This window comes from Eulemur rufifrons, chromosome 13 (genome assembly GCF_041146395.1).
Source record: "Eulemur rufifrons isolate Redbay chromosome 13, OSU_ERuf_1, whole genome shotgun sequence".
NCBI lineage: Eukaryota > Metazoa > Chordata > Mammalia > Primates > Lemuridae > Eulemur > Eulemur rufifrons.
Window position 1 is genome coordinate 15,639,773 of NC_090995.1, and position 25,178 is coordinate 15,664,950.

A 25,178-nucleotide genomic window follows, 5' to 3' on the forward strand; every position below is an offset into this window, starting at 1 on the left:
ACAACACTTCGGGCTCTGTTGGCTTCGCAGCCTGAATCCCTGTCGAATAGACGCCACTTCCCACCCCGTGACCCCTCAGTCCAGACCTTCGGCATCACACGCTGCGGACCAGTGTGGAGCCTCCCACCAGCCCACCCTGCTTCTCCCCATCTATCCGCCACACCATCGCCAGATTTTATCATCCTTATAAAATGCAAATTGACCAAATCATTCCGCTACTTAGAATCTTTCCATGGCTCACCAACACCAACAGCGCCAATGCTAAACTCCTGAGCACGGCACGTAAAGCGCTTTGTGGCGTGACCCACGCACACGCCACGTCCCCAGTGTCATTCCTCACAGGTCTCCTCTCTGGACTTTGCACTGCAGGAGTATCAAACACACGGCGCTCCTCCAAACACGCCACGCCTCGCACTGGCCGTCCCCTTGCTCTAGAAGGCCCCTCCCTGCCTTCTTCACCTGGCGGACGCTCATCAATCCCTCAAAAGCTTAATCACGCCAAGTTTTCCCTCTACAAATCCTTCCTCACTGCTGTCTCTCCCAGACAGAGCCAGTCTCCTCGTGCCATTTCTACACCTTGTGCCCAGTGTCGTTCCAGCCTGTGTCACACGCCCTTTTAACTACTTGCTCACGTGTCCGTCCCTGCTTGATCCCGCTTTCCCCCAGGCGTGGCCTCCAGCGTGTTCATCTTTCTGTCCCCGGGGCCCGGCGCCCTCCCGCTGTAACAGCCAGGAGGGGAAAGCGAAGACTGAGCGCTGCCGGAAGGCGCGCACTTATAGACGGCCTGTCAGCACTCCACGGACCACATTAAAGAGCACGGCTCAATCTAGATTCCGTACGTTCGATTCAATTAATGGAAGGCAATTCCAACCCCATAAATGGTAACATGCTCCTAAGCTGTACAGGCAGATTCCTGCCCATTTATTTCTTTAATTAAGACTCTTTGCCTTGAGGCCCTTGGTAAGTCTTAGCAACCACTGAATGCATCAAAATACACACAGCACACTTCTCTCCCCACTCACCTAAACCAAGTTAATAAATTGACCAAAAGAACTGATAAATTTTTTTTGTTAAAAATTAGTACAAAACCTAGGCCGGGCGAGGTGGCTCACGCCTGTCATCCCAGCACTCTGGGAGGCTGAAGCGGGAGGATCGCTTGAGGTCAGGAGTTCGAGACCAGCCTGAGCAAGAGCAAGACCCCCGTCTCTACTAAAAATAGAAAGAAATTATCTGGCCAACTAAAATATATATAGAAAAAATTAGCTGGGCATGGTGGCGCATGCCTGTAGTCCCAGCTACTCGGGAGGCTGAGGCAGGAGGATCGCTTAAGCCCAGGAGCAGGAGGTTGCTGTGAGTAAGGCTGACGCCACGGCACTCACTCTAGCCCGGGCAACAAAGTGAGACTCTGTCTCAAAAAAAAAAAAAAAAAAATAGTACAAAACCTAGAAGCAATTTTGTGCAATTGTGTCCTGTACAGTAAGACCCAGCCCAAGCAGAAAAACTCTTCCAGACTGAAAGAGGAGGTTTGGAAAAATGTAGCCCCTGAAGTTCCCGTGACGGTTGCCTGACCACGGCTCCGTCACCAAGCTGAGCACAAGGAAAAGGCAGGGACGGGGCTGCTGGGATTTCTGTTACCTCCACACTCTTTTTTTAAAACACAGTGTTTCTTCTGAGATAATAGATACTATGTAAACAAAACTCAGTATTGTCATACAGAGCTCATTTTTAAAATAAAACTTGTAATTTCTTCAAAATTGTATCATCTTGCATCCTCTGCAGAACTGTGGAAATCGAGAGAATCCGTCATTAATTTGCCACGGAATCGGGCAATTACGTGGCTGATCTAATCCCCGGACACGTTCACGCCCAGGCCGGGCGGCCACCGCAAGTTGTTTCGTGGTGAGTGAGCTGCAGCGTTAATCGGACACCGTAATTCCTGTCCGTAGGGGACCTGGGCCTCTCCAGAAAGGAGTTGCTGGAAGAAGCCTGTCTGGTAAAGTAAACCCACTGCCGAGATCTGAGGAGCCATTAAACCGAGAGCAGAAAACACCCCCCACCCCAGGAGTCTGCGGGTCCCCAAGGAAGGAGCCGCGTCACCCTCGTCCCAACACCCAGTGCAGCCAGACCCCGGCGGGAGGCGGCTGTGGGGTGTGCGCCTCGCCCAGCGCGGCAGCGGGAGCCTCAGCACCCACAAAGACTCCCACGTTCCCCAAGTCGCTGTGAACACGGAGCCGCGGGAGTTGGAGTGGCCACAGAAAGTCCCGGCGACGCCCGTGTGGGTAGAAGCCAGGATGTCTGAAGAGCTGCGACCCGTCCCCAGTTCCTGGGCTCTCTGTAAACCCCCTGGAGCCTGGAGCCTGCCGGGGAGCAGGGGTCACCCCTACCTGTCCCCGAACCCCTCAGCCTGTGTGCCGCGCTTCTACATGCTGAGTGGGGGCTTTGTAATTGACCAGCCACTGTCACACTCCTGACCTCCTTCGACCCTGGAAAAAGCCCACGTGAAAGACACAGTGTCCTGACGCCGTGAGTGTGAAGGCCCAGGGAGGCGAGCGTCTGGCCCTGCGCCCCGTTTCCAGTCCTGCCCACTTCCCTCTGCGCCGCAGTGGCCTCGAAATCCAGCCTTTCCAGGGAGGATGGAGACTGGAGCCACCGTAGTGACAGAGCTTACGGGACACAGAGGTTTTTCTTGTTTCTTTTTCAGCAATGTCAGATGCAATAGGATACAAAATTGAATTTGCAACATGCTTATAAGTTATGTTGCAAAAATAAACACTCCAAGTCATGAAGAGGAAAAAAGACTCATATTATAGCAAAATGGCAAAGGCCATTAAGCTTAGGTGGTGGGTGGACTATTTTTCTACTTTCAAAATTTTCTTCAATGAACTATGTTTACAATGAAAAATATAAGATTAATGAGTCATTTCTTTTCCCCCATAGCTTCAGAGTCAAACAGTTCTCCCAACAGGAAGGCGGCTCCATGTGGGAGCAGAGAGGGGCCTCCCTTCCTCCCCCCAGGAACCTGCACCCCCTCCCCCACCCCCCTTGTCTGCTCATCCACGCGCCTCCAGCTACGGAGTCGCGGCTACCGAGTCGCAGAATTCGGGATGTCCTCGATTCTCTGCAGAGGATGAGCCAAGCGACGGCAGGAATCACTCCCAAAGTTTCACAGCAGTCCAGATTGTGCCCGGAAGAGACCGATTCACATTCATGAGAGGAAATAATCATTAAAATTCTACAGTGAGCTCCGGCTCTTTCTTAGCTGACCATACCGGTCTCTGAAAGAACCTCCGTCTGGAACTTCTGAGAATGTGACTCTGGGGAGGAACCAGCTCTCTAAGCCCATCTGTTATTCCCAGAGGGTGGGGGGCACAAGCGGGGGCCCCTGGTTTGCGTGTCCGTAGCCTGCTTCACCCCCAGCACCCCGGGGCCACGCTCCCGGGAAACTGAGGCCTTCCTGGCTGTCGCCCCATCTCACAGGCTGCCCCGAGAGGAGACCCCAGAGGCCGCCTGACCTTTCCTCAGACCAGGCTCACTCACCTGCACAGAGCCCAGAGCTCTCCAGGTAAAACTGGGCTCCGCACTGAGAGACACACGCTCCAGAGGGAGCCCCGGCCCCGGACGGCTGCTCGACCTGCAGCCCATCCTCCGGCTTCCTGCACCCCGTGCAGTGCGAGGGCTCCGGACCCACGCAGGTCAGGCAGGAGGAATGACATGCTGCGGACGGAATGAAACGCAGAATCAGCTCGAGCATCAGATGTGCTGCGACCAACGCAAGCCCCTCCTCAAATCAAACCCCCAGAAGAGTTCCCCCAGTGCACCTGTCAGCGTATTGTTTTCCGAGTGCTCTGCACAACGCACAGGGTGGCAGTGACGTTTGTGAAAGGAACAGGGAGAGTGTGGGAACCAGGCATGGCACTTAGGTCCTGGAAGGGCTGTCGGGCTGGATGGCAAAAGCCCAGCACGCTGGACAACACGGGCTCGGTTCTCCAGAGGAACACATTCGCTGAATGACGGTTTCACATTGTGCCCTCGGTTTTTATTGAAGACTTCTAGAAGTTTTCATACGAAGGCCATTACCGTGTCTTTTGCAAAAATGGTTGTTGTGCTATTATCCACTAGTCGTCCAACATGAGTATACAGGGGTATGGGCAACAAATTCCTCTCACCATTTATTTGGGAAGAGGCTGTTTTCTAGACGAGGAAGAGGCCCTCTTTGAGCAGCAATGAAGATTTTACAATCCGTCCATATTTTGTTGTCCTGGGTACTGGTGAAAATCAAAGCTAACGACAGCACTCAAACTATCTCATGCCCGCAGTTGGATACAATTAACTATCTGGTTCTTTAAAAGATTCTCTAAATTTTCTTTTTCAAAGTATTTATTGCAGCTTTCCTGTTTCAAATACATTTTTCTTGTAACTACTCTCAAACTCTTTTCTAAGGTGCCCTGTATACAAATAAATATAAATTAATTTCACCGAATTAAAGTGTGTGCTCCCAGTGTTCTGGTGTCAAAATGTTTAAACGACACTGCCTTCCCACGGAGCCCAAAGTCTGTTTGGCAAACAGCTATTTAAGATTTTTCCATTTTACTCAGCCCAGAGGCACTGCTAGTGACTCTCAAAAAGAAATTCTTCAGGGAAAAACAAAATGAAGTCTAAGAAAAACCTCAGCAATGGCAGGAGAGCAGAGAAAGGAGGAAATAAGAGACCCATCTCGCTTTAATATACACTAAAGGAAATAACATTTGCCGTAAGAACAGCCAGACAATACGTGAACATTTGGGTGTCTTCACAAGTTTTCAAATGTGATTTTTCAGATTATCCCTTCGCAAAAGTTTGGTAATAAGAAAGTAAATATAATGTACGCACAACCATGTAAGATACACTAGCTGTAAGATACACTAGCTGTAAGGTACACTAGCTGTAAGGTACTCTAGCTGTAAGGTACTCTAGCTGTAGGATACACTAGCTGTAGGATACACTAGCTGTAGGATACACTAGCTGTAGGATACACTAGCTGTAGGATACTCTAGCTGTAGGATACACTAGCTGTAGGATACACTAGCTGTAGGATACACTAGCTGTAGGATACACTAGCTGTAGGATACACTAGCTGTAGGATACTCTAGCTGTAGGATACTCTAGCTGTAGGATACACTAGCTGTAGGATACACTAGCTGTAAGATACTCTAGCTGTAAGGTACACTAGCTGTAAGGTACTCTAGCTGTAAGGTACACTAGCTGTAGGATACACTAGCTGTAGGATACACTAGCTGTAGGATACACTAGCTGTAGGATACTCTAGCTGTAAGGTACACTAGCTGTAAGGTACACTAGCTGTAAGGTACACTAGCTGTAGGATACACTAGCTGTAGGATACACTAGCTGTAGGATACACTAGCTGTAGGATACACTAGCTGTAGGATACACTAGCTGTAAGATACTCTAGCTGTACGATACACTAGCTGTAAGATACACTAGCTGTAAGATACACTAGCAGAAAGCCTGCACTGGAAAGCAATACTAAGGGAAAAGTCAATCTACGCCCTTGTGATGGGCCGTCTCAGGGACGGTGGTGGCACCCACGGTACCTGTGCAGACCCCGAGGTCAGGGTAGAAGCCGTCTCCGCAGCGGGACAGGCAGCGGCCCTGGCGCAGGGCGCGGGGGGCAGCACAGGCTGTGCACTGCGCGGCGCTGGGCCCGGAGCAGCCGGCACACGAGTCATGGCAGCCTGCGGAGAGCGAGAGGGAAGCACACGGGACTGAGGGGACCGCAGAGCCCACCGCGTGCCCGAAAACCCTCCCCATGACGCTCTCGGTCCCCTGCACACATCACACGGAATCAGGGGAAAAGACGAGTCAGGAGGTGGTTGCGCTGCCGGAACCACTCATGGGACCCTCACCCGTCTTTCATCCGTGTTCTGCCTGTTATGTATTTATTTGTTTGTTTTGTTTTATAAGACAGAGTCTCGCTCTGTCACCCTGCATAGAGTGCCATGGCGTCATGATAGCTCACAGCAACCTCACACTCCTGGGCTCCAGTGATCCTCCTGCCTCAGCCTCCCGAGTAGCTGGGACAACAGGTGCTTGCACCACCATGCCCGGCTAATTTTTCTGCTTTTTGGTGGAGACAGAGTCTCGCTCTTGCTCAGGCTGGTCTCCAACCCCTGACCTCAAGCGATCCTCTTGCCTCAGCCTCCCAAAGTGCTAGGATTAAAGGCGTGAGCCACCGCACCTGGCCTTGCCTATATTTATTAGCTACCATTTATTTAGTGTTTGTGTTAAGTGCTTTATACATTGTTACTTGTAATTCTCATTAACAATGTTATGAGATAGGCATTATTAACTACATTTTATAAATGAGGAAATTGAGGTCTTGAGAGGTTAAAAAATTTACCCAAGATCACAGAGCTCGTTATACAGCAGGGCTGGGATTTAGCCCCAGTCTGCATGGCCCTAGAAGCCACAGTGCCTGAATGGAGAAGAGCGGGAAGTCGGGGGTCTGGAGCCAGAAGCTCCGGCGTCCACACCGGCCAGCCCCCCAACTTAGCGATGCCCGTAGCCAAGCCCACGTCTCTCCAGACCCAGTTTCCTTGACGTATGCACAGTAAGAGGTTGGACCGAATGATCATTCAAGATGCTTCCGGCGTTGGCATGCTAGGATTCTAAGTAAGAATTACAGCCGCTGACCAAACACGTGACAACGTCAGGTGTGGGTGCCCTCTGCTTTGGCCCTGGTGTTAGCAGTGGGGCCTCACGACTCTGAAAGACAGATGGTGGCACAGCCTGGTTGAGCCTTTATGGGCTGAGGACAAGGGTCAGACACAGGAAGAGGCTCTGCAGGACAGCGGTCAGAGCTGCTGTGGGGTGAGGGTGTGGGGACAGGACGAGCACCTTGGTAGGGGGCGGGACACGGGGGGAAAGGGATAAACGCTGGGTGAGGAAGGAGAGGGGTTGGCGGGCAAAGAGGAGGCTGCTGAGGAGAGGTGGTGGGACGGGTGTGAACACCCTGCACCGACAGACACTAGGCAGCAAGAGGACGTGCGTGTCCCAGACAGGAGGGGCAATGGAGACGCCCCAGGCAGCAAATTACCTGTCAGGAAAGACACAAGTCAGGCACATGTAAGCTGGAAATTTACAAGGTCTCAAATCGGAATATGTCATAGTTTAGGTTGTATAAGTCTGAAAGAAACAATAACCAAACAGCACATAAAAACAAATTTCAACGGAGACAGACTTCAGCTTTGCTAGCTAACAAACTTGGTTTAACTCTTTAATTTTATTTTGTGGTGTGCTGTAGTTGAGCATATGAGTTTATAAATGCCATGTAAGGAATGACTCTGGGCTGGACCTAGTGGGCTCATGCCTGTGATCCCAGCGCTTTGGGAGGCTGAGGCAGGAGGATCACTTAAGGCCAGGAGTTTGAGACCATCCTGGACAACACAGTGAGATCCCATTCGTACAAAAAGTTTAAAAATTAGCCAACTGTGGTGGCGCATGCCTGTAGCCCCAGCTACTCGGGAGGCTGAGGCAGGAGGGTCGCTTGAGCCCAGGAGTTCAAGGCTGCAGTGAGCTATGACGATGCCACTGCACTCCAGCCTGGGTGACAGAGTGAGATGTTGTCTCAAAAAAAAAAAAAAAAAGGGGGGGACTGATTTTGTCACACCGACAACCTAAGTCAGTGCTGGTTTACACGTACACAGGGACTGTGTGTTAAAGACGCTCCTGGCATTTGGAAACGACCGAATGGACACTAACGAGGACCGACACACACAAGTTCTTCATTTCATCATTCTAGTCGCCCAGCGTCCACCCGTCTCTCCCGCTCCCGTGCCAAGCACACAGGCTCTGTAATGGAAACGCTGTCCCTTCCAAAGTGACGTTTTCCCATCAGGAACACAAATCCCCACGCGCAGCACACGGCACCAAGCACAGCCAAACGCGCACCAAGGACTTTCTGAGGACGACGGCGGGGGCTGTCTCTTACCTCTGCACCTGCCCGCGGCGTCGGTGTAGAACCCGCCGGGGCACTCGGAGACGCACGTCCCGTCGTGCAAGACGGTCTCCTCGGGGCAGGTCAGACACCTGGGGCTGCCGGGGCCGCAGCTCTTGCAGGACGGGTCGCAAGCTACGGGGGGGAGCCGTCGGAGAAAGGGACAGTGAGCGCAGGAAGCAGCGGGGCCGCCACACCCGCGGTGGGTGTCAGCGCAGTGACCTCGCGCTCCGGCTCCTCAGCAGAGTTCTGTCCCCTGGAGCCCAGCATCTCCAGGGACTCTGCTTTCCGTTTTCACTGCTGAAGGGGGACTGAAGAATTATTCGCTGAACCAGGCGTAACAGATACTCTCAGGTGTGCCCTGCCGTGTAACCCACTGGACACGGGATTCAAAGTGAGAACGGCCTGGAAGGTAGAGTTGTGGCTGCCGGACTTATCAAACAAAAACACCACACGCTCAGCTCCACTGGAATGTAAAATAAACAATGAATAATTGTTTTTGTATCAGTAGGTACCAAATACTTTATCCTTTATTTCACCCCACTTCGAGAGAGAATTCAGAAATTCAGGATTCTACTATGCAAGTTCATGTTCTAAAATTAGGCTGACATTGTTGAATTTTACAGTCTTTCAGGCTCTCACTCACTTATTCATTTACTCCAAAAAACAATTATTAAGGTCTGTGCGAGGTCTCGGCCAGGTAGTAGAGACACAAAAACTCATCAACTTAGACTGTGCTTTAAGTACCTTATTAGTTTAATGGAAGGAAAAGAAATAGACAATATTAGAACTATTAAAAATACCACACAGATCAGTCTGTATAGGCAAAATGAAAAGCCAGAAAAAGGTGAGTGGGGTTAGAGAGAGAAAAGGTCAAAAACGAAATCGTAGAAGCAGCAACCACTGAGCCCTGTCCCGGAAAGTGGGTCGAACCGTGCGGGGCTGACGGAAGCGGCCGGATGCCTCAGGCCGAGCCGCACAGACGTCGAGACCCGGCACCGGGAGGAGCCCGGGCTGTGCAGGGCAAGAGCGTCCACCGGGCTGCCAAGTGGGAAGCCCGGCGGGAAGGCCGCAGCCAGACCCCGCCGTCTGGACTCTCAGCCTGTGCACGGTGCCGGGAGCCCGGGCTGTGCAGGGCAAGAGCGTCCACCGGGCTGCCAAGTGGGAAGCCCGGCGGGAAGGCCGCAGCCAGACCCCGCCGTCTGGACTCTCAGCCTGTGCACGGTGCCGGGAGCCCGGGCTGTGCAGGGCAAGAGCGTCCACCGGGCTGCCAAGTGGGAAGCCCGGCAGGAAGGCCGCAGCCAGACCCCGCCGTCTGGACTCTCAGCCTGTGCACGGTGCCGGGAGCCCGGGCTGTGCAGGGCAAGAGCGTCCACCGGGCTGCCAAGTGGGAAGCCCGGCAGGAAGGCCGCAGCCAGAGCCCGCCGTCTGGACTCTCAGCCTGTGCACGGTGCCGGGAGCCCGGGCGTTGCAAACGCAGCAGACACACGGCCACGCTCGTGCAGAAGCAACACCACTCCAGCTCCAGTCTGGAAGGCAGCTGGGGGCGAGGAGGAGGGTTGGGGGCCCGGCTGAAAGGTCACGGCAATGCTCACAGGGCAAGACGATCGGGGGTAAATCAAGGCTGTGGCGGTGGGGACGGATTTGCGAGCGGTGAAGGAGAAAACGTTTCAGACGGCGTCCAGGGCTCTGTCTGCCTTGGGGACAGGTGATGCCGCGCACAGAACGCAAGAAGGGGAGCAGGTGTGAGGAGCATGGGGGGCTCGGGCCGGGCGCTGCCGTCCCGCAGGCAACCTCGTTTGTAGTCCTGGAGCTCAGGGGAGGGTCGGGGGTCACCACACACAGGTAGTTGTTGAAAAAAAGATTAGTTTGTTTAGGAAGAGCGTGCAGGTAAGACAGATGTAGACAGATCTGGGTAGCATCGATATTTCAGGAAAAAGAAAAAATTAGCAAAGGTGACCAAGAAGAAATGACCCAAAGCAAAAGGGAGTGTGGTAGCTGATAAGCCAAAGGAGGAGGAAGCTACCGGAAGGACGTGGTCAGCAGCGCAGCGAGGACAAACACCACCTGAGAAGGTGCCACTGCACTTAGAAACCGGGCTACGGGTGGCCTGGGCCACACGCGTCAGTGGGGTCAGGGGACAGCCCAGAAGTGAGGTCTGGGATCACGAACCGCTCCTCTGAAGGCCCCTGGCTGGGAACGGAGGGGACAGGGAGAGAAATAGTTAAGAGGAGAGGGCCATTCTTTTGTCTTTCTTATACTGCAAAAATGCAACGCAAGTGCAGACCCTGGAAAGGTTTATTTTGAAAGAGAAGAGTCTGAATGGTTGACGGAAGAATCTGAGGAGCCAGGCGGACAGACACGCAAAAGTGCAGGTGGGAAGATGAGCCTGGAGAGTCAGAGAAAGGGCTCCTTACGGCGCGTGTGGCCTCAGCCTGCTCTGCACGCACTGGCTGACGGCGTCAGAACAATCCGAGCAAACCTCCTTCCTGCTACAGAGAAGCAGCGTTTCAGAAACAGGGAACCTCTGGGATTCATTCTGCCTGTTTCCTTACCCCACCTACACCCTGCGAACCTCTAGAAAAATGCTTTGAGAACTTGAGGAGAGAGATGCTACGTAACGGGGCCACACGCTCCGTCCTGCATCCTGGAGGACTCAGCAGCCATCCACAGGCAAACGTGCTGGGCAAGGTGACCTTCCATACATGGGCCAGGGCAGCAGCCTGCATATCGGACAAGAAGAGAATCACCCCTCAACCCACGACTGCAACAAAGAAACAAAAATAAACCTGACAGGTGTCCTTTCCTTCCACACGTCACAAACACTCTGAGGTTTCTGATTCTAGAACTGACATCTCAACACAACTGAATAATCTTAAAGCTAAATGCAATTTTGCAGAAATTAAAAAAAATTAGAATTGACCAAACAATGAAAACATTGCACATCAAACATTTTAAGACACACCTAAAGTAATACTTAGAAACAAATTGTAAATTTCTGCAATTTAGAAGAAATTATAAATTTAAATAAAATTATTAGGAAGATGTCATTTCCCCCCAAACTAATCTACAATTTCAAGACAATATCATTAAAACTTCCAGTTGAATTTTCTGAGGAATTCAATAAATGCATTCAAAGTCCATGAATAGCTAAGTCAACTTTGAAGAGGAAAAAAGGGAATTTTTCCAATCAGATATTGAAACATACCACAAAGCAACAGAAATTAATGAACAAAACGTGATGGTGTACAAGACAAGAAATTTAGACTATGGATATTTAGAAATTCCATGTCTTAGAGTTCAGACAGACCCACGTATATACAAAAATTTAATATACAATAAAGGTTATAAACAGAGATGGTAAGCTTGAATTACTAGATAATGTTGGAAAAACTGGATCACAAAACGGAGAAAACCAAGCTGGATCCCTACTTAAACCCATATACGTAATTGGACTCCAGACGGACTGACGACTTAAGTCAAGATAAAACTGTGAAATTAATAGAAGAAAATGTAGAATGAATTATTGGTGAACGTTAGCAAAAGTAGATCTTCAACAAAAATTCAAAAGCAAAACCTTACAGCCAAACACGATAGGTTAAAGATTCCAGTCCAACCAAGGGCACCATATTCAAAGCTAAAAGCCAACAGAATGGGAACTATCTGCATATTTAATGCGGAGGAGAGTTAACATCCACGGCAAACAAAAAGTCCATAGAATGAACCCCACAGAAGGAGAAGGCCGGCAGAACAACGGGGAAAGCGAGTTAAAAGGCAATTTATGGAAGGGACACTCAAAGTCCAACAGGAGTTGAAGATAGGCTCAAACTCATCCGTAATCAAAATATGCATATCAAATGGGATGACCCTCTATGCCCACTGACCAGAAAAAGATCAGAAGCTTGGTGATGCCCAGCGGTGGCGAGGGTGAGACACCCACACACTTGGGACTGTAGGTCGCACGGCCGTTCTGTGGAGCAACCCAGCCCTCCTCAGTCAAATAAAGGACACTCAGAGGTAGGAAACCGGCCATTCTGCTCCGGGGTACGAACCCCAGGGAACCTCCGCTGGGTTCGTGAAGGGACACGTCTGAGGCTGGTCCTGGTGCTGTCCAGCGACGGAGCGAGTGGAAGGGGTCTGTGCCCAGGAGTGGGGGGGTCAGGCGACAGGGGGCGGCCCCGGGAGAGTCGCCTAACAGTGAGGGGTGAAGGGCAGGTGACACAACACGGGCACATCTCGGGTACGTGCCCGAGTGAGGAGGAAAGGAAACAGCAAGCTCTCGTCAACACGCTGTCCTTAGGAGAACCGAATGTCATATACATGCACCCACAGCAAAAATACCCAGCTTACATAAACTCATAAAAACAGAAAGACAGAAAAATCGGATGGTTGCATGGGTGAGAAAGAGAAATGAGAATTCATAAAAGAGAGAGAGAAAAGAGGGAGGAAAGAGGAGGAAAAGAGAGAAAGAGAAAGAAGGGCTAACGGAAACCTCTGAACTTGCTTTGATTTATCATGTGAGCTGGAGTCAGAAAAGCCCTTGATAATGGCACAGGTACTTGAAAGACAAAAGAAGGGAGGTTTTTTCCCTCTTGAACTGCCCCACCTTTATACCCAATATTTGCAAAACTCAGAACATGCGCAGCAGATGAACTTGGTCGCTGTGAGTTCTTTCGGCCGGGACAGACCAACATTCCCAACAGGCTGGGCTGGATTTTTCTCAGCACTTCACTTTGAGATTCCACAGATACGGCTGGTGGGTTATAAATTATTAAACCAACACCAGCTGGTCTTTATCTTGACTAGCACTGATCTGAATTGGAAATAAGTCAGCATTATCAGCATCCGACGTCTTAATTAACATTCCGATACCAATCAGCGCCTTGGTTCACCGTTGTTTTAGAAAACATTTACGTGAACATTTCTGAAGTCCCTTGATACAAACTTACAGAACTCTAACAGTGCTACGGGAAGTTCTGTTTATTAAAAGGCCTCTGGGTCGGCGCCAATGGCATCGTGAACTCCCGCATCTCGCCAGGCACCCGGCGTGTGTTCAGTCACTACTTGCTGATCGATGGATGAGCCGGCTGATTAACGTCAGCTACGGACTGTCCTCCTATCTGCAAGTTTTCTTCCTGACGCTTTCCAAAATGTACACAGATAAAAGCCGATTCCTGTCTCTCACAGCCTCAAGCCTTGCACTAACCGTCTCTGCTTTTAAACACACCAGCTCCCCAGCAAACGCTGCTTTCTCAGTCCAGATAAAGTCGAGCTTCTCCCCCAGTGACAGGAACCAGCCTCCGGGGACTGAGGCCCTAGATTAGTGCCCATGTGACATCTGTCGACCTTTAGAGAACACACCGGCTTAATCGAGCAGGAAAGCGACGCCGGCAGGCAGAAAAAGATTAGCACGCGCAGGCTGACGGCAGCCCGGCCTTTCTCTCCTTGTTCCCTCCCGAATCCACACAAGCCACCTGCGACGCACCCACAGCAAGAGAGATTTTTCACACGGGCAACACGGATGGACCCGCACAGCCTTAACCAAGCACCTGCCAAGGGCTCGCTCTCCCCCGAGACAAGTGGATCTGTCAAGCCCCAAAGATCCTCTCACTTTTGCTGTTGTCCTGCTCAGGGAACACAATGAGCACAGTAACTCAGGAGGGTTCCAGGGGCTGCACGTGTTTCTCGACGCACTGGACTCACTGATGAGACAGGAAGTCGTCACGGCCCTTCTGGAGGAGTGACCACAGGACACGCAGCTCACACCTGTCCTTCACCGTCCAGATGCCGACTGCGGGCCCAGCAACGTCCGGTCGAGCCAGCTCAACCAAGACCGGCAGGAAGACACGGAGGAAGGGGAGAAAAGGAACGGGGGAAGGACAATGAGAAGGAAAAGGGGAAAAATGGGCGGGGGCACGAGGCAATGCCTCACCACAGTCAGCTGCAGGGGTGCACAGGCACTTAGGGTCCATGGCCAGAGGAGCTCAGCTCGAGTCCCAGCTCTGCCCCGTACCAGCTGTGTGGCCTTAGGCCAGTGTCTCACCCACTCTGTTTCCTCCGCTGGACAACGAGAATGATAACATCTGCGTCTGAAACTGCTGTGAGAATTAAACACCAAACACTGGCCTCACACTCGGTCTGTGCCAGGCACTGTCCTAAGCGCTTTGCACATACTAGCTCCATCTGCTTCACGGCCCTCTGACTTGGGTGTGTGTTCGTTTCTTGTTGCTGCAGTAACAAATTATCAAATTCCCCCCGTTCTGACAGACCGAGATCTGCGCCATGGGGCTCGTGGAACACTCTTAGTATCCCCCGTGGTGCCGGCAGTCGGAACAGGGGCAGAGGGGAGCGGGACGGCTCTGCCACCAGGCCCGGGGACGGCCTTCGCCCCTCACAGACTGGGCCCCGCCTGACTTCCCAGCTCCGGCCCCCGCCGCCTCCCCGCTCACACAGGTTCTAGCAGGTGCCCGCCACACGCCACACGCCACACGCCACACGCCTGTCCTAGGTTCCGGGTGCCCCACACGGGATCTACCCAGCCAGCGGTGCCTCTGGTTCCTTCCTAACCCCTGTAATCCTGTTTGTATCTCACTTCATGTCTGTATTGATAACTCCTAAGTTGTCACTCCTGCGATGCTTTGCTGAACGTGTCCAGAGTCAGTTGCTCCTTTCTCTGCGTTCCTGCAGCACTTTGCATGTGCCTCTCCTGTGATATTTATCCCCTGCGCCAACTACTCAGCTACAAATCGATCTCCTTCAGTGGAACGTAACATCCTCCCAAATGGGGACCATGTTTCAGTCACCTTAAATCTCCGACGTCCAGATTGATGCCCTGTATACAGTCAATGCTCATGAAATATATGTTCAATCAATACACAGATTTTTAAAAATTGATTATGGAGAATTCATCCTGTCAGTTACCTTCTATATGAAAACGGCCAACCACGAGGTCATAGATATGACAACTTAAAATAAACTTGGGGCTGTAATATTTACTCAATAAACACTGACGTCCAGATCTGCCTATGATGATAAATATCAACGATGCTTCTACACAGAATACCAAACGCAATGCTGGATCTACACAGAGTACCAGATGCAAAGCCGTATCTACACAGAGTACCAAATGCAATGCTGCATCTACACAGAGTACCAGATGCAATGCTGCATCTACATAAAATACCAGATGTAATGCTTCATCTACATAGAATACCAAATGCAAAGCTGTATCTACAGAGTACCAGTAGCTATGCTGCATTTACATAGAGTACCAGATGCAGTGCTGCATCTACACAGAGTACCAGATGCAATGCTGCATCTACATAGAATACCAGATGCAATGCTGCATCAACACAGAATACCAAATGCAATGCTGCATCTACACAGAGTACCAGATGCAGTGCTGCATCTACACAGAGTACCAGATGCAGTGCTGCATCTACACAGAGTACCAGATGCAATGCTGCATCTACACAGAATACTAAATGCAATGCTGTATCTACACAGAGTACCAAATGCAATGCTGCATCTACACAGAGTACCAAATGCAATGCTGCATCTACACAGAATACCAAATGCAATGCTGTATCTACACAGAGTACCAGATGCAATGCTGCATCTATACAGAATACTAAATGCAATGCTGTATCTACACAGAGTACCAAATGCAAAGCTGGTCCTGCCTGTCCTTCTCTTTTCTCCCTACTGAACAAAAGACACATTCCATGGCCAGGCACAACAGCGGAAGGAATTTTTATGTCAACAGGGGACTATGCTGAGTTGTCAATCTTTACAATGACATACTCTCACTGTTTCCTGTAAGTAAGTTTTAGGTATGTATTTAAGGCATACGGTGATGTTATCAGATGTGCAGATGGATGGTGAAATGATGACTACAGTGGAACAAATTAACGTATCAGTCATCTCACACAGTCCCGTTTTCGCCCCCGTGGCAAGAGCAGCCACAACCCACAGATTTAGCAAATACCCCACTGTGCTGTGCGATTGGTTTCTAATTTCTAACCCTGATCATACGCGGCTGCAGACTACCTCTTCTCACAGGCTTATTTACACATGGCTTTTATGACATTTGGGTTTTCATGAAAAATAAGAGGCCCCTCTCTGACTTTTCGCCGCGATTTCTCTCGGTGATAACAGGTCAGATCGCTCAGGGTTTGAATCACACACTGCGAACACGGTGGCGATACGTCTACAGAGAAGGCGGCTAGGAAAAGCCACCATCTCATCCCACATGCAGCAGACGACTTACCCGGTGAGGTCCCTGACTTCTCTGGAGCATGACAAGACACGTGTTGGCTTGTCAAGCAATCCGTTCCAAAAATGGAAAGGAATAAATTACTTTTCTTTTGGCAACTCGATACTGAAACCCGACTGAAAGTAAGAAACTTCTTTTTGTCCTTGATAATTTTGAAACAGAAGATTGCTTCAAGATTTTTGTAGCTTTTGCTTCTCGAAGAACAAAATGCAGCCAATTTCCAGAGAAGTGTTGAAAGTACGTTCTGCGGGCAATTTGTCTTCCCCTGAGCCTCCCCAGAGCGCAGGCAGCAGACAAGGACGCCCGCGGGCTAAGCCTTCAGGAAAGGGAAGGGACCTGGGTGACCGTCCTTCCCCACGGTCCCCTGGAGCAGGTTCCGGGCATCAGCACGCTGACCCGCAGGGCCTCTTCCGCTCCCGGCGAGGCTGCAGCTCACGGTTCCCAACTGCCGAGACGTCTCCACCCACAGCTACACAGAAACGGCCCCAACTCCGGGCCCAGGCAGGTGTCCGACGTGCAAATCAAATTCCTTCATCGTGTCTCTGGTCCGTTCGGCGGCAACTGCCAGCGTTTGTTCTTATCTCACCAATGCCTGGGGAGGACTCGCCGAGTTTTAAAGTATTATCAGAAGACAGTGGGTAAATTTTCCATAAGAAGCTTTTGGTGGAGGAAAGACTTTTCTATCTGGAACTCAACTTTGCCATTTCTCGGTTTCCAAATCTGTGTAGTGGGAATAATCTCATCTGCTGCAGCTGACGCACGAGGACACGGCGAGACGGCAGGCTGGAAAAGCCGAGGACGCCGCGCGTGAGCGCGTGGGTGGTGCGGGCGGCTCTGCAAAGCTCGTCTCGCTGGCATCGAGAGCAAAGTTGTTTAAAGGAAGCAAATTGGGCGCAGCAGGAGAGGAAAGGACGGAAAAGGCCCCAGGAAAGGGAGGCTCACTCGGAACGGGGGAGAAGGGAGGAACGGCCCGCAGGGACGAAGCCAGCAGCTCCACACACGGCTCCGGCTTTCCCAGACGCCCCCACTCAGCAGCTCTTCCTCACAACCTCCGCAAAACAACAACAAAAGCCCTTTAGGAACTGACTGAAAATAGCCTGGTGGCCTCAGAGGGCGGAAGACCGCTCTCCCCACCCCAGTCACAGCCCACAGGAGGCCAGGGCTGGCTGCCTACGAAGCTCAAACGCTAGAGAAGCTTGCAAGAAGTTCCAGGATCTGCACCATCTCCATTTTGGTCCTTTTACTCCAGTTTTCTCCTGTCCCTTCGCAGGCTGGGCCTCTGCCCTCACCCGCCGCCCTCTGCCCACAGGAGGCTTTCCCACCCGAAACGGGAATGTCCAGTCTCCACACGTTCTGCAAACCCGTAAGCACTTGCCAAAGTTCATAACTGACAAAATACAAAGACGCGAAAAAAATCTTAAGCCTCATGAAGAGCCAGAGACACGCAAACTAGGCGGGAGTGCAGCAACCAGACACAGCGGATTAGACGCACACACGGCCACACGTGTGCACTGAGAGATGGTGCTCAGTGAGGGAAGAAAGAAACATCCACCTAGCAATATTTATGAATATTTAAAATACATGCACGCAACACAGTAAGAGCACCCACATAACAAAAGACGCGTGTCAAACCACATTAGAACAGTTCCCTGGGTGCGAGCTGGGAGGCAGGGGAGTGGGAACAGGGCACGGGGACAAGCGGGGCAGACAGGCAGCGGGACAGACAGGCAGGGCAGCGGGGGAAGAGCCGGCCCAGCCCAGGCCAGGGCTGAAAACAGGCCACCAGCTGACAAGAACGGCTAACTCAACCTGCTTCACGTGAATCCCAAAAATAAGTAGAAGAGAAAAAGGTTAAACAAGATTCTCTTTTACATCGATCACACTGACAAATTTCAGAAGAATCACAGTCGCTAGCGTAGGCACTCTTCCATGTTTCTGGCAAGAGTGCAAATTAATGCAACTTTTAAAAAAGAGGATACTATGTTATTATGTGTCATAATCAAAATGTACACATGTATCCTTGGACCCAGCAGTCACATGTCTAAGAATATAATCAAAACTACTGCAATTTCTACTAAAAATGTTTACATCGGTTATTTATGATAACAGAAAAATTAGGAACAAATATGAAAACAACAGAGGACTGGCTAAATGACTGCGTGGCCAGAGTGGGAAAGTTACGCAACAGCTTTAAAAAGATGTTGTAGAAGGAAAATAACATGGGGAAACCAGGCAATGAGTAGAGTTCAGCTGTAGTTCTGAACAATAAACGTGTGTACATAGACACACACACAAAGACACATTAGTACATGAGCAAGACACACACCAAACAGTAACAGCAGTGATCTGGGGGGTTTGAATAGCTGACTTCTTATTGTACCTTGTATGTCACTGACTTTATCGAATTACTTTTTGGAGTCAGCGTGAATTCACTTGGGACTTGGGAGGAAAGTGCTAGAGGAGGGGAGAGGAAGCCTGGGGTCCTTTTCCCTAAGGCGCACGCTGAGCAAACAGCTTCTTGATCTATTAGCCACGTCTGTGATCCAGGTGAATGATTCACCCTTCCTGGGTAAGGTATTTGGATTTTTAGCAGGGTCCTCAGCGACACAGAACTGGAACCAAGGGAAGGGCGGGCTTTGGAAGGTCCACACGGACGGAGACTTCACGAGCGGGCTGGCTTCTCCCTGGGTCAAACGCCGGAGGATGAAGGCGGCACTTGGCTCTCCAGGAACATCTGCAAAGTTGTCCCTTCCAACTCCTGCCCCTCCCTCTACTGCCGACCCGACACCCCAAGACAGGTTCACCCCAAGGGTTCTCACACGCAGCGGCCACGGCCACGTAGCTTCTCCGCCTCCACTGGTCCGCTGCGACCACTGCAAACTCGCAGCTGCTGGGCCTCGCTGGTTCCCTCCCCACCCGCGGCCCCAGCCTCGGTGGACTCAGCAGCTACTGGCGTCTCCGTGACGTCTATCTGCCCACAGAAGCCCACGAGCCAGAGGAGGGGCCTGCAACCAAAACGGAGCTTCTGGTGAGGAGGATTCTCAGACTCGGCGGCTGCACCCGCCGGCCGTGCAGATCTCGGCAGCGAGAGCAGGTGCTGTTGGCTCCGTGGGCGCCATGGACGGGGGTGGGGGCAGCCCAGGGACGGTGCTGTTGGCTCCGTGGGCGCCGCGGACGGGGGTGGGGGCAGCCCAGGGACAGTGCTGGGGGGAGGGGCGCAGTGGACGGGGGTGGGGGCAGCCCAGGGACAGTGCTGGGGGGAGGGGTGCCGCGGACGGGGGTGGGGGCAGCCCAGGGACAGTGCTGGGGGGAGGGGTGCCGCGGACGGGGGTGGGGGCAGCCCAGGGACAGTGCTGGGGGGAGGGGCGCCGTGCACGGGGGTGGGGGCAGCCCAGGGACAGTGCTGGGGGGAGGGGTGCCGCGGACGGGGGTGGGGGCAGCCCAGGGACGGTGCTGGGGGGAGGGGTGCCGCGGACGGGGGTGGGGGCAGCCCAGGGACGGTGCTGGGGGGAGGGGCGCCGTGGACGGGGGTGGGGGAAACCCAGGGACAGTGCTGGGGGGAGGGGCGCCGTGCACGGGGGTGGGGGCAGCCCAGGGACAGTGCTGGGGGGAGGGGCGCCGTGGACGGGGGTGGGGGCAGCCCAGGGACAGTGCTGGGGGGAGGGGCGCCGTGGACGGGGGTGGGGGCAGCCCAGGGACAGTGCTGGGGGGAGGGGCGCCGTGGACGGGGGTGGGGGCAGCCCAGGGACAGTGCTGGGGGGAGGGGCGCCGCGGACGGGGGTGGGGGCAGCCCAGGGACAGTGCTGGGGGGAGGGGTGCCGCGGACGGGGGTGGGGGCAGCCCAGGGACGGTGCTGGGGGGAGGGTCGCCGTGGACGGGGGTGGGGGCAGCCCAGGGACGGTGCTGGGGGAGAGGCGCCGCGGACGGGGGTGGGGGCAGCCCAGGGACGGTGCTGGGGGAGAGGCGCCGCGGACGGGGGTGGGGGCAGCCCAGGGACGGTGCTGGGGGGAGGGGCGCCGTGCACGGGGGTGGGGGCAGCCCAGGGACGGTGCTGGGGGGAGGGGCGCCGCGGACGGGGGTGGGGGCAGCCCAGGGACGGTGCTGGGGGGAGGGGCGCCGTGGACGGGGGTGGGGGCAGCCCAGGGACGGTGCTGGGGGGAGGGGCGCCGCGGACGGGGGTGGGGGCAGCCCAGGGACGGTGCTGGGGGGAGGGGCGCCGCGGACGGGGGTGGGGGCAGCCCAGGGACAGTGCTGGGCGGGAACGGGGAGGGGCAGGAAGAATGCAGCCCAGACAGTCCGGCTAAAATAACCGAGAACCCTGGAAACTGGGCAGAAAGCCTGAAGACCGGTCACTGGTTTGTAATCCATAACTGAAATATTTGGGGGTTCAGATTTTCAGGAAGAATGGGACCTGTCTGGAAGACAAACTCCCTTGCATTTGTGGCGGCTTTCTCTGCCGGTGTGTGACACTTCTGTTCTGTCGTTTGTCTTTGGGCACACACAGCAAGGGGCCAGAAGCGGCAAGACACATGCCGAGCACAGCCTGTCTCCTGCTAAAGCAAAGGTCCCAGAAAAAGCACCACCCGCTGCTTTTGCTTCTCCACATGTGTCCTGTCCGCGAATATCCGAAGACAGAGGGGCCTGGAATCCCACCGCGACCGCCCTCACCAGGCCCGGTTGACTCAAGAAGCCGGCATTCGCGGAAGGCGACCCTGTCGTCCTCCCTTCTGAGCGGCTTAAAATACTCCATGGACACCACTCAGCTCCAAAGACAGTTTATGTTATTAGTCCCCTTGCAACACTGATAAGACACCAACTACGTTAAACACGGGGAAGCAAAGAGAAGAAAAGGAGGGGTGGAAAAGAGTCTGTGATTTTCTGGAGGCCACACCTCAAGGAAGGGCTGACAAGGAGTCAGCACAGAGGCCGGACGGAAGACAGGGCATCGCACGCCAAGGTCAGGCGTGCCCTCACCGTCCTGCCCTTCCTGCCCTGTGCGCCGCATGGCCACGCTGTCTCCAACCCAGAGTTACTCCAGAAGGCCACACCTGTGCTTAGCACTGCGCGGATTTCAGAGGTATCAGACACGTCCCTGCCTCAATGACTCGTCACCTTCCATCTCGTTCCCTTGAGAAACTGTCTTTGTGGCACTGACAGTCATAAACTCACATGCTGGTAACTGTCTGTCTGAAATTGTCTCGTTTACTCCCCAGGGGCCTCTTCTCCCAACGAGAGAGCACATTCCTTAACCACAGGGCAGCTGTCTGTCTGCCTCACTGAGTCCCTAGTGCCGGGACAGGTCCAGGTACACAGAGGAAGCCCAACAAATGTTTCCTGCACGAACAAGAGTGGCGGACACAGGACTGTCACCTGAAGCGATACATCCCTTTACAAGACAGCGGTTTAGCAAGAGACCAGAACTGCTAACGAGTTACGCCAAAGAGGATCTGCACAGCACACAGGGTTGAAAGAGCAGAACAGAAGGGCGACGACCGTGTGGCAGGATGTGCCAAGCCCCCACACCGAGAGTGTGATCCGGCAACGAAACCGGGATCGACCCTCCAACTCTGAGGTGTGGTGCCTGAGCCGCGGGGTGACGCCAGCTCGCCAAGACCGGCCGACAGAGCAGGGAGGGTGCTTGCCTTGCAGGGAGGGTTCCTGGGTTTCACAAATGCCATTGCCCAGAGGGCCACCCGGGACACAGGTGGGCGGGGCAAGTCACATGCTGGGACTGAGCCGCATCAAGCCCCATCCATCAAGCCCCACCCGCGGCACCGTCCCTGCTTTGGACCCGGCTCCCCGGGGTCAGGGCTTCATTTCCGCAGACGGCCGGCTGCTCCGGTCAACCACAGTTCCGGAAAATAATTAACTTCACAAGCTTCTCTGCTCACACCACAGCTTTTAAATCTCAACTATGTCAGCATCCTACATCCTGCATGTATATTTTATAGGCTTAGGCTTATCACATACTTTTCCTCTGCATATATCACAGTATTAGCTAAGAAACAATTACAGATTCTCCTCATTGAATCTCAGTATTTAAAGAAAATAAAAGGATTTTAATTTGTTGTGGCGAGCATTGTAAACTGTTCTCTAAAAAAGGAGGTTCTATTTTAAATCTGAAATTAACGACAAAAAACTTCTTGTTTCTTAATGTGAGCTGTTTGATTTTCATCTCCACAGGGTGAAAAGGAAAGGAAACGGTTTCAAAAATGTCAATACCTGTCTTTTATTGCCCCCCACATATTATGGGCCAGGCATAACACACTCACACTTTTAAAACATCTTTTCTAACCCTCATAATAATGGTTTCAAGCAGATAATATTGTTCCCATTTTATAGTTGATGAAACTGAGGCTGAAAGAGGTTAAATGACCTGCCCAAAGCCCTGTTGCCGTAAGGGGTACAGGTGAGACAGAAAATAATCCCATCCCTTGTAATCCTATAAAACGTTCAACTGCTTGATTTTTTAAGTTTCCAAACCTGAGACCACACAACAGTCAGATAAAGAATAATCTGCCAAGCTTTTGTTTTTGTGGGTTTCTTTGTTTTGCGGTTGTTGTTTCTGTTTCCCATCTCTGTCAGCAACAGCGAACCTGCCCTGACTGTAAAGATTGAGTCGTATTTATCTCCGTATCCTCAGGACCCAAAACAGCGGTGGGAAGAGAATGAGGGGGACGAAGGAAAGGGGACCAGGAGTACGGGGGCAGGAAGCAGAAACCCGAGTCTCCTCACACACGAAGGCTTGCCGGGCACCAGGCACCGTCTCCTGGACCGGGCCGCGAGGTCACTGGTTGGACCTTCACGGCCACGTGGCAGACGCTATGTCCCTGCTTTACCCACGAGGCCCCTGAAGCCTGGGGTGAAGGACCCTGGGAGTGACAGAGTCCAGACTGGAATCCAGGCGGTTTGGCTCCCGGGCCCGAGCTCTGAGCCACCGCACTGGCCCTCACGTCTGCAGAGCGAAGGTGGCCTCGGCCACAAGGGACACAGGCCTCCATCCTCAGGCCTTTGCCAATAACGTATGTTTTAAGTCGACAAACCAAACACTGATATACGTATAAAAAAGGGCTAACTTTCTCTATTCAAAACCTACAATCTTATTAGCTGCTCATTTTAACCTAATCTTGTGCTCTTTGTGGAAGAGCCGTGTTTACGTGCTGCTGGTTTTTTCACTCTGCCCTATATTCAACACAGTGAGCATGAATATTAATTAGGTCATTTCTGGTAATTAGTTTCCTCAGAACCGTGCTCACTTCCTTTTGGTTTTGATGGGTCAATAAAGTGGCGAATTATCCCAGTCATAACATAAATGACCCTGCCAAGAGACATCGATCCAGAAAACCGCGGTTACCCTGACGTGGCTGGCTTCTCTGCAAAAGGTTAGCACGTGCTGGAAGAGCAACGGTGGGCTGACTCACTTCCAAGGTCGGTGGTGAAAAGTCGCCAAAAACGGTGCAAGCACGAATACTGCAAAACATCCCAATGTCGAGAAAGCTTATTGGGAAGGATGATCTCAGGGCCAAGACGGTAGATGGAAATTGATCACAAATTTAGCTTTAATTTTTAAGATCACTCCCTCTCTCTCCTCTTGCTCTGTTTTTTCTCCTTATCCTATGCATAAAAATGCAACCAGCCTGAACTAAAGCAAATTGGTTTAATTCCCCGGAGGGAGCATGAACAAATTTTCCCAGTAACTTTCTAGTGGAGGCATTTGTGTGTGGCTGTGTGGGAGGAATGCAAAGCAGTCAGCTACGTAAACCCGTTACCAAATGAAACAGGACCCACGTCAAAACGCCCTCAAACAGCATTAGCATCACCAATTAAAACTACGGGCACAGGAGAAAAAAAGTGGCTCCCTCCCAAAAAGGTAAACATTCCGTGGGGTGTGCGCATGGCAGGGGGTGGAGGTAGCACAGAGGCAGAAGTAAAATCTGGGGGGATTAATCCCCTTTTAGAGGCCAATCTGGCAGAGGAGTGCTGGCAGGAGGGCGCTTTGCTGGGATGGAAGAAGAGAGCAAAGAACACACTCGACAATTTCATCAAATTGAAATCTCGGCAGTTTACCTAAATTGCCCAGCCATTAGACTCTCACAAAAGCATTTCTACGTGCCCACTTTTAAAATAACAGGTAAACAGAACAGGATAGGTGCAAACACTAAGGGTTCTTTTCTCTTTTGTGGCCAAGACGTCTAGTGAAACGCTGGTCCTTCAAGTAGTTCATTCACTCATCATACACTTGGTCACCAAATGCCAGTCACCTTGTGCAGCCCTTCGTTCTGAGGACGGACCCTCGGAACATATTCTTACAGACCTCAGAGCCTCCAAGCCAACTCTGAAGCTGTTCCCCTCCCACATTCTCTAACGTGGCTGGTCACAGGACAGACCCTTCCCTCCCCATCCCTCTGTACGAGGCATAGGCCATGCCAGCGCCTCTGCTCCAGGCGGTCTCCACAGCCCTGTGGGCTCCGCTTGGCCACGGCCAGCAGCTGCCTCTACCAGCACCTGCACCTGGCCTGAGACACCTTTGCCTGCAGCCGCCTCTACCAGTACCTGCACCTGGCCCGAGACGCCTTCACCTGCAGCCTGTACACACCTGTGCACTTGTTCTCTTTAGCTATGTTTCCTCCAAGTGATTTTCCTAGAACTCTGACCGAGGGCCTGGCAGAGAGGAGCAGAGCATCTGCCCTGCGCTGGCTCCCCCGACATCAGACCCTGCCCTGCCCGTCGGCCTGTTCAGACGTCTCGGCCCCCCTCACCCCGCGTCGGTTCCCAGCACATGTCTTTCTCTGTCCTCCCGAGACAAACTTGCATCCCCGCCCTTTGTCTTTGGGTCTCCGTTACTTCCTTCTCCCGTTTCTGCACCTAAGAAATCCTGGATACAGTTTTTTATACTCATGATTATATTCA

The 25,178-nt window shown here is 52.5% G+C and overlaps 1 protein-coding gene across 1 annotated transcript in view; it reads right to left on the reverse strand.

Annotated features, from left to right (window-relative positions):
* Positions 1–25,178, reverse strand: part of FRAS1 (Fraser extracellular matrix complex subunit 1) — a 302,789-nt gene that overhangs the window by 142,783 nt on the left and 134,828 nt on the right. Inside the window, exons 15-17 of the mRNA XM_069485441.1 lie at positions 7,988–8,128; positions 5,592–5,732; positions 3,538–3,714 (exon numbers count right to left, since the gene is read on the reverse strand). Of these exons, the coding sequence (XP_069341542.1) occupies positions 3,538–3,714; positions 5,592–5,732; positions 7,988–8,128 (459 nt within the window). The remainder of the gene's footprint in view (positions 1–3,537; positions 3,715–5,591; positions 5,733–7,987; positions 8,129–25,178) is intronic.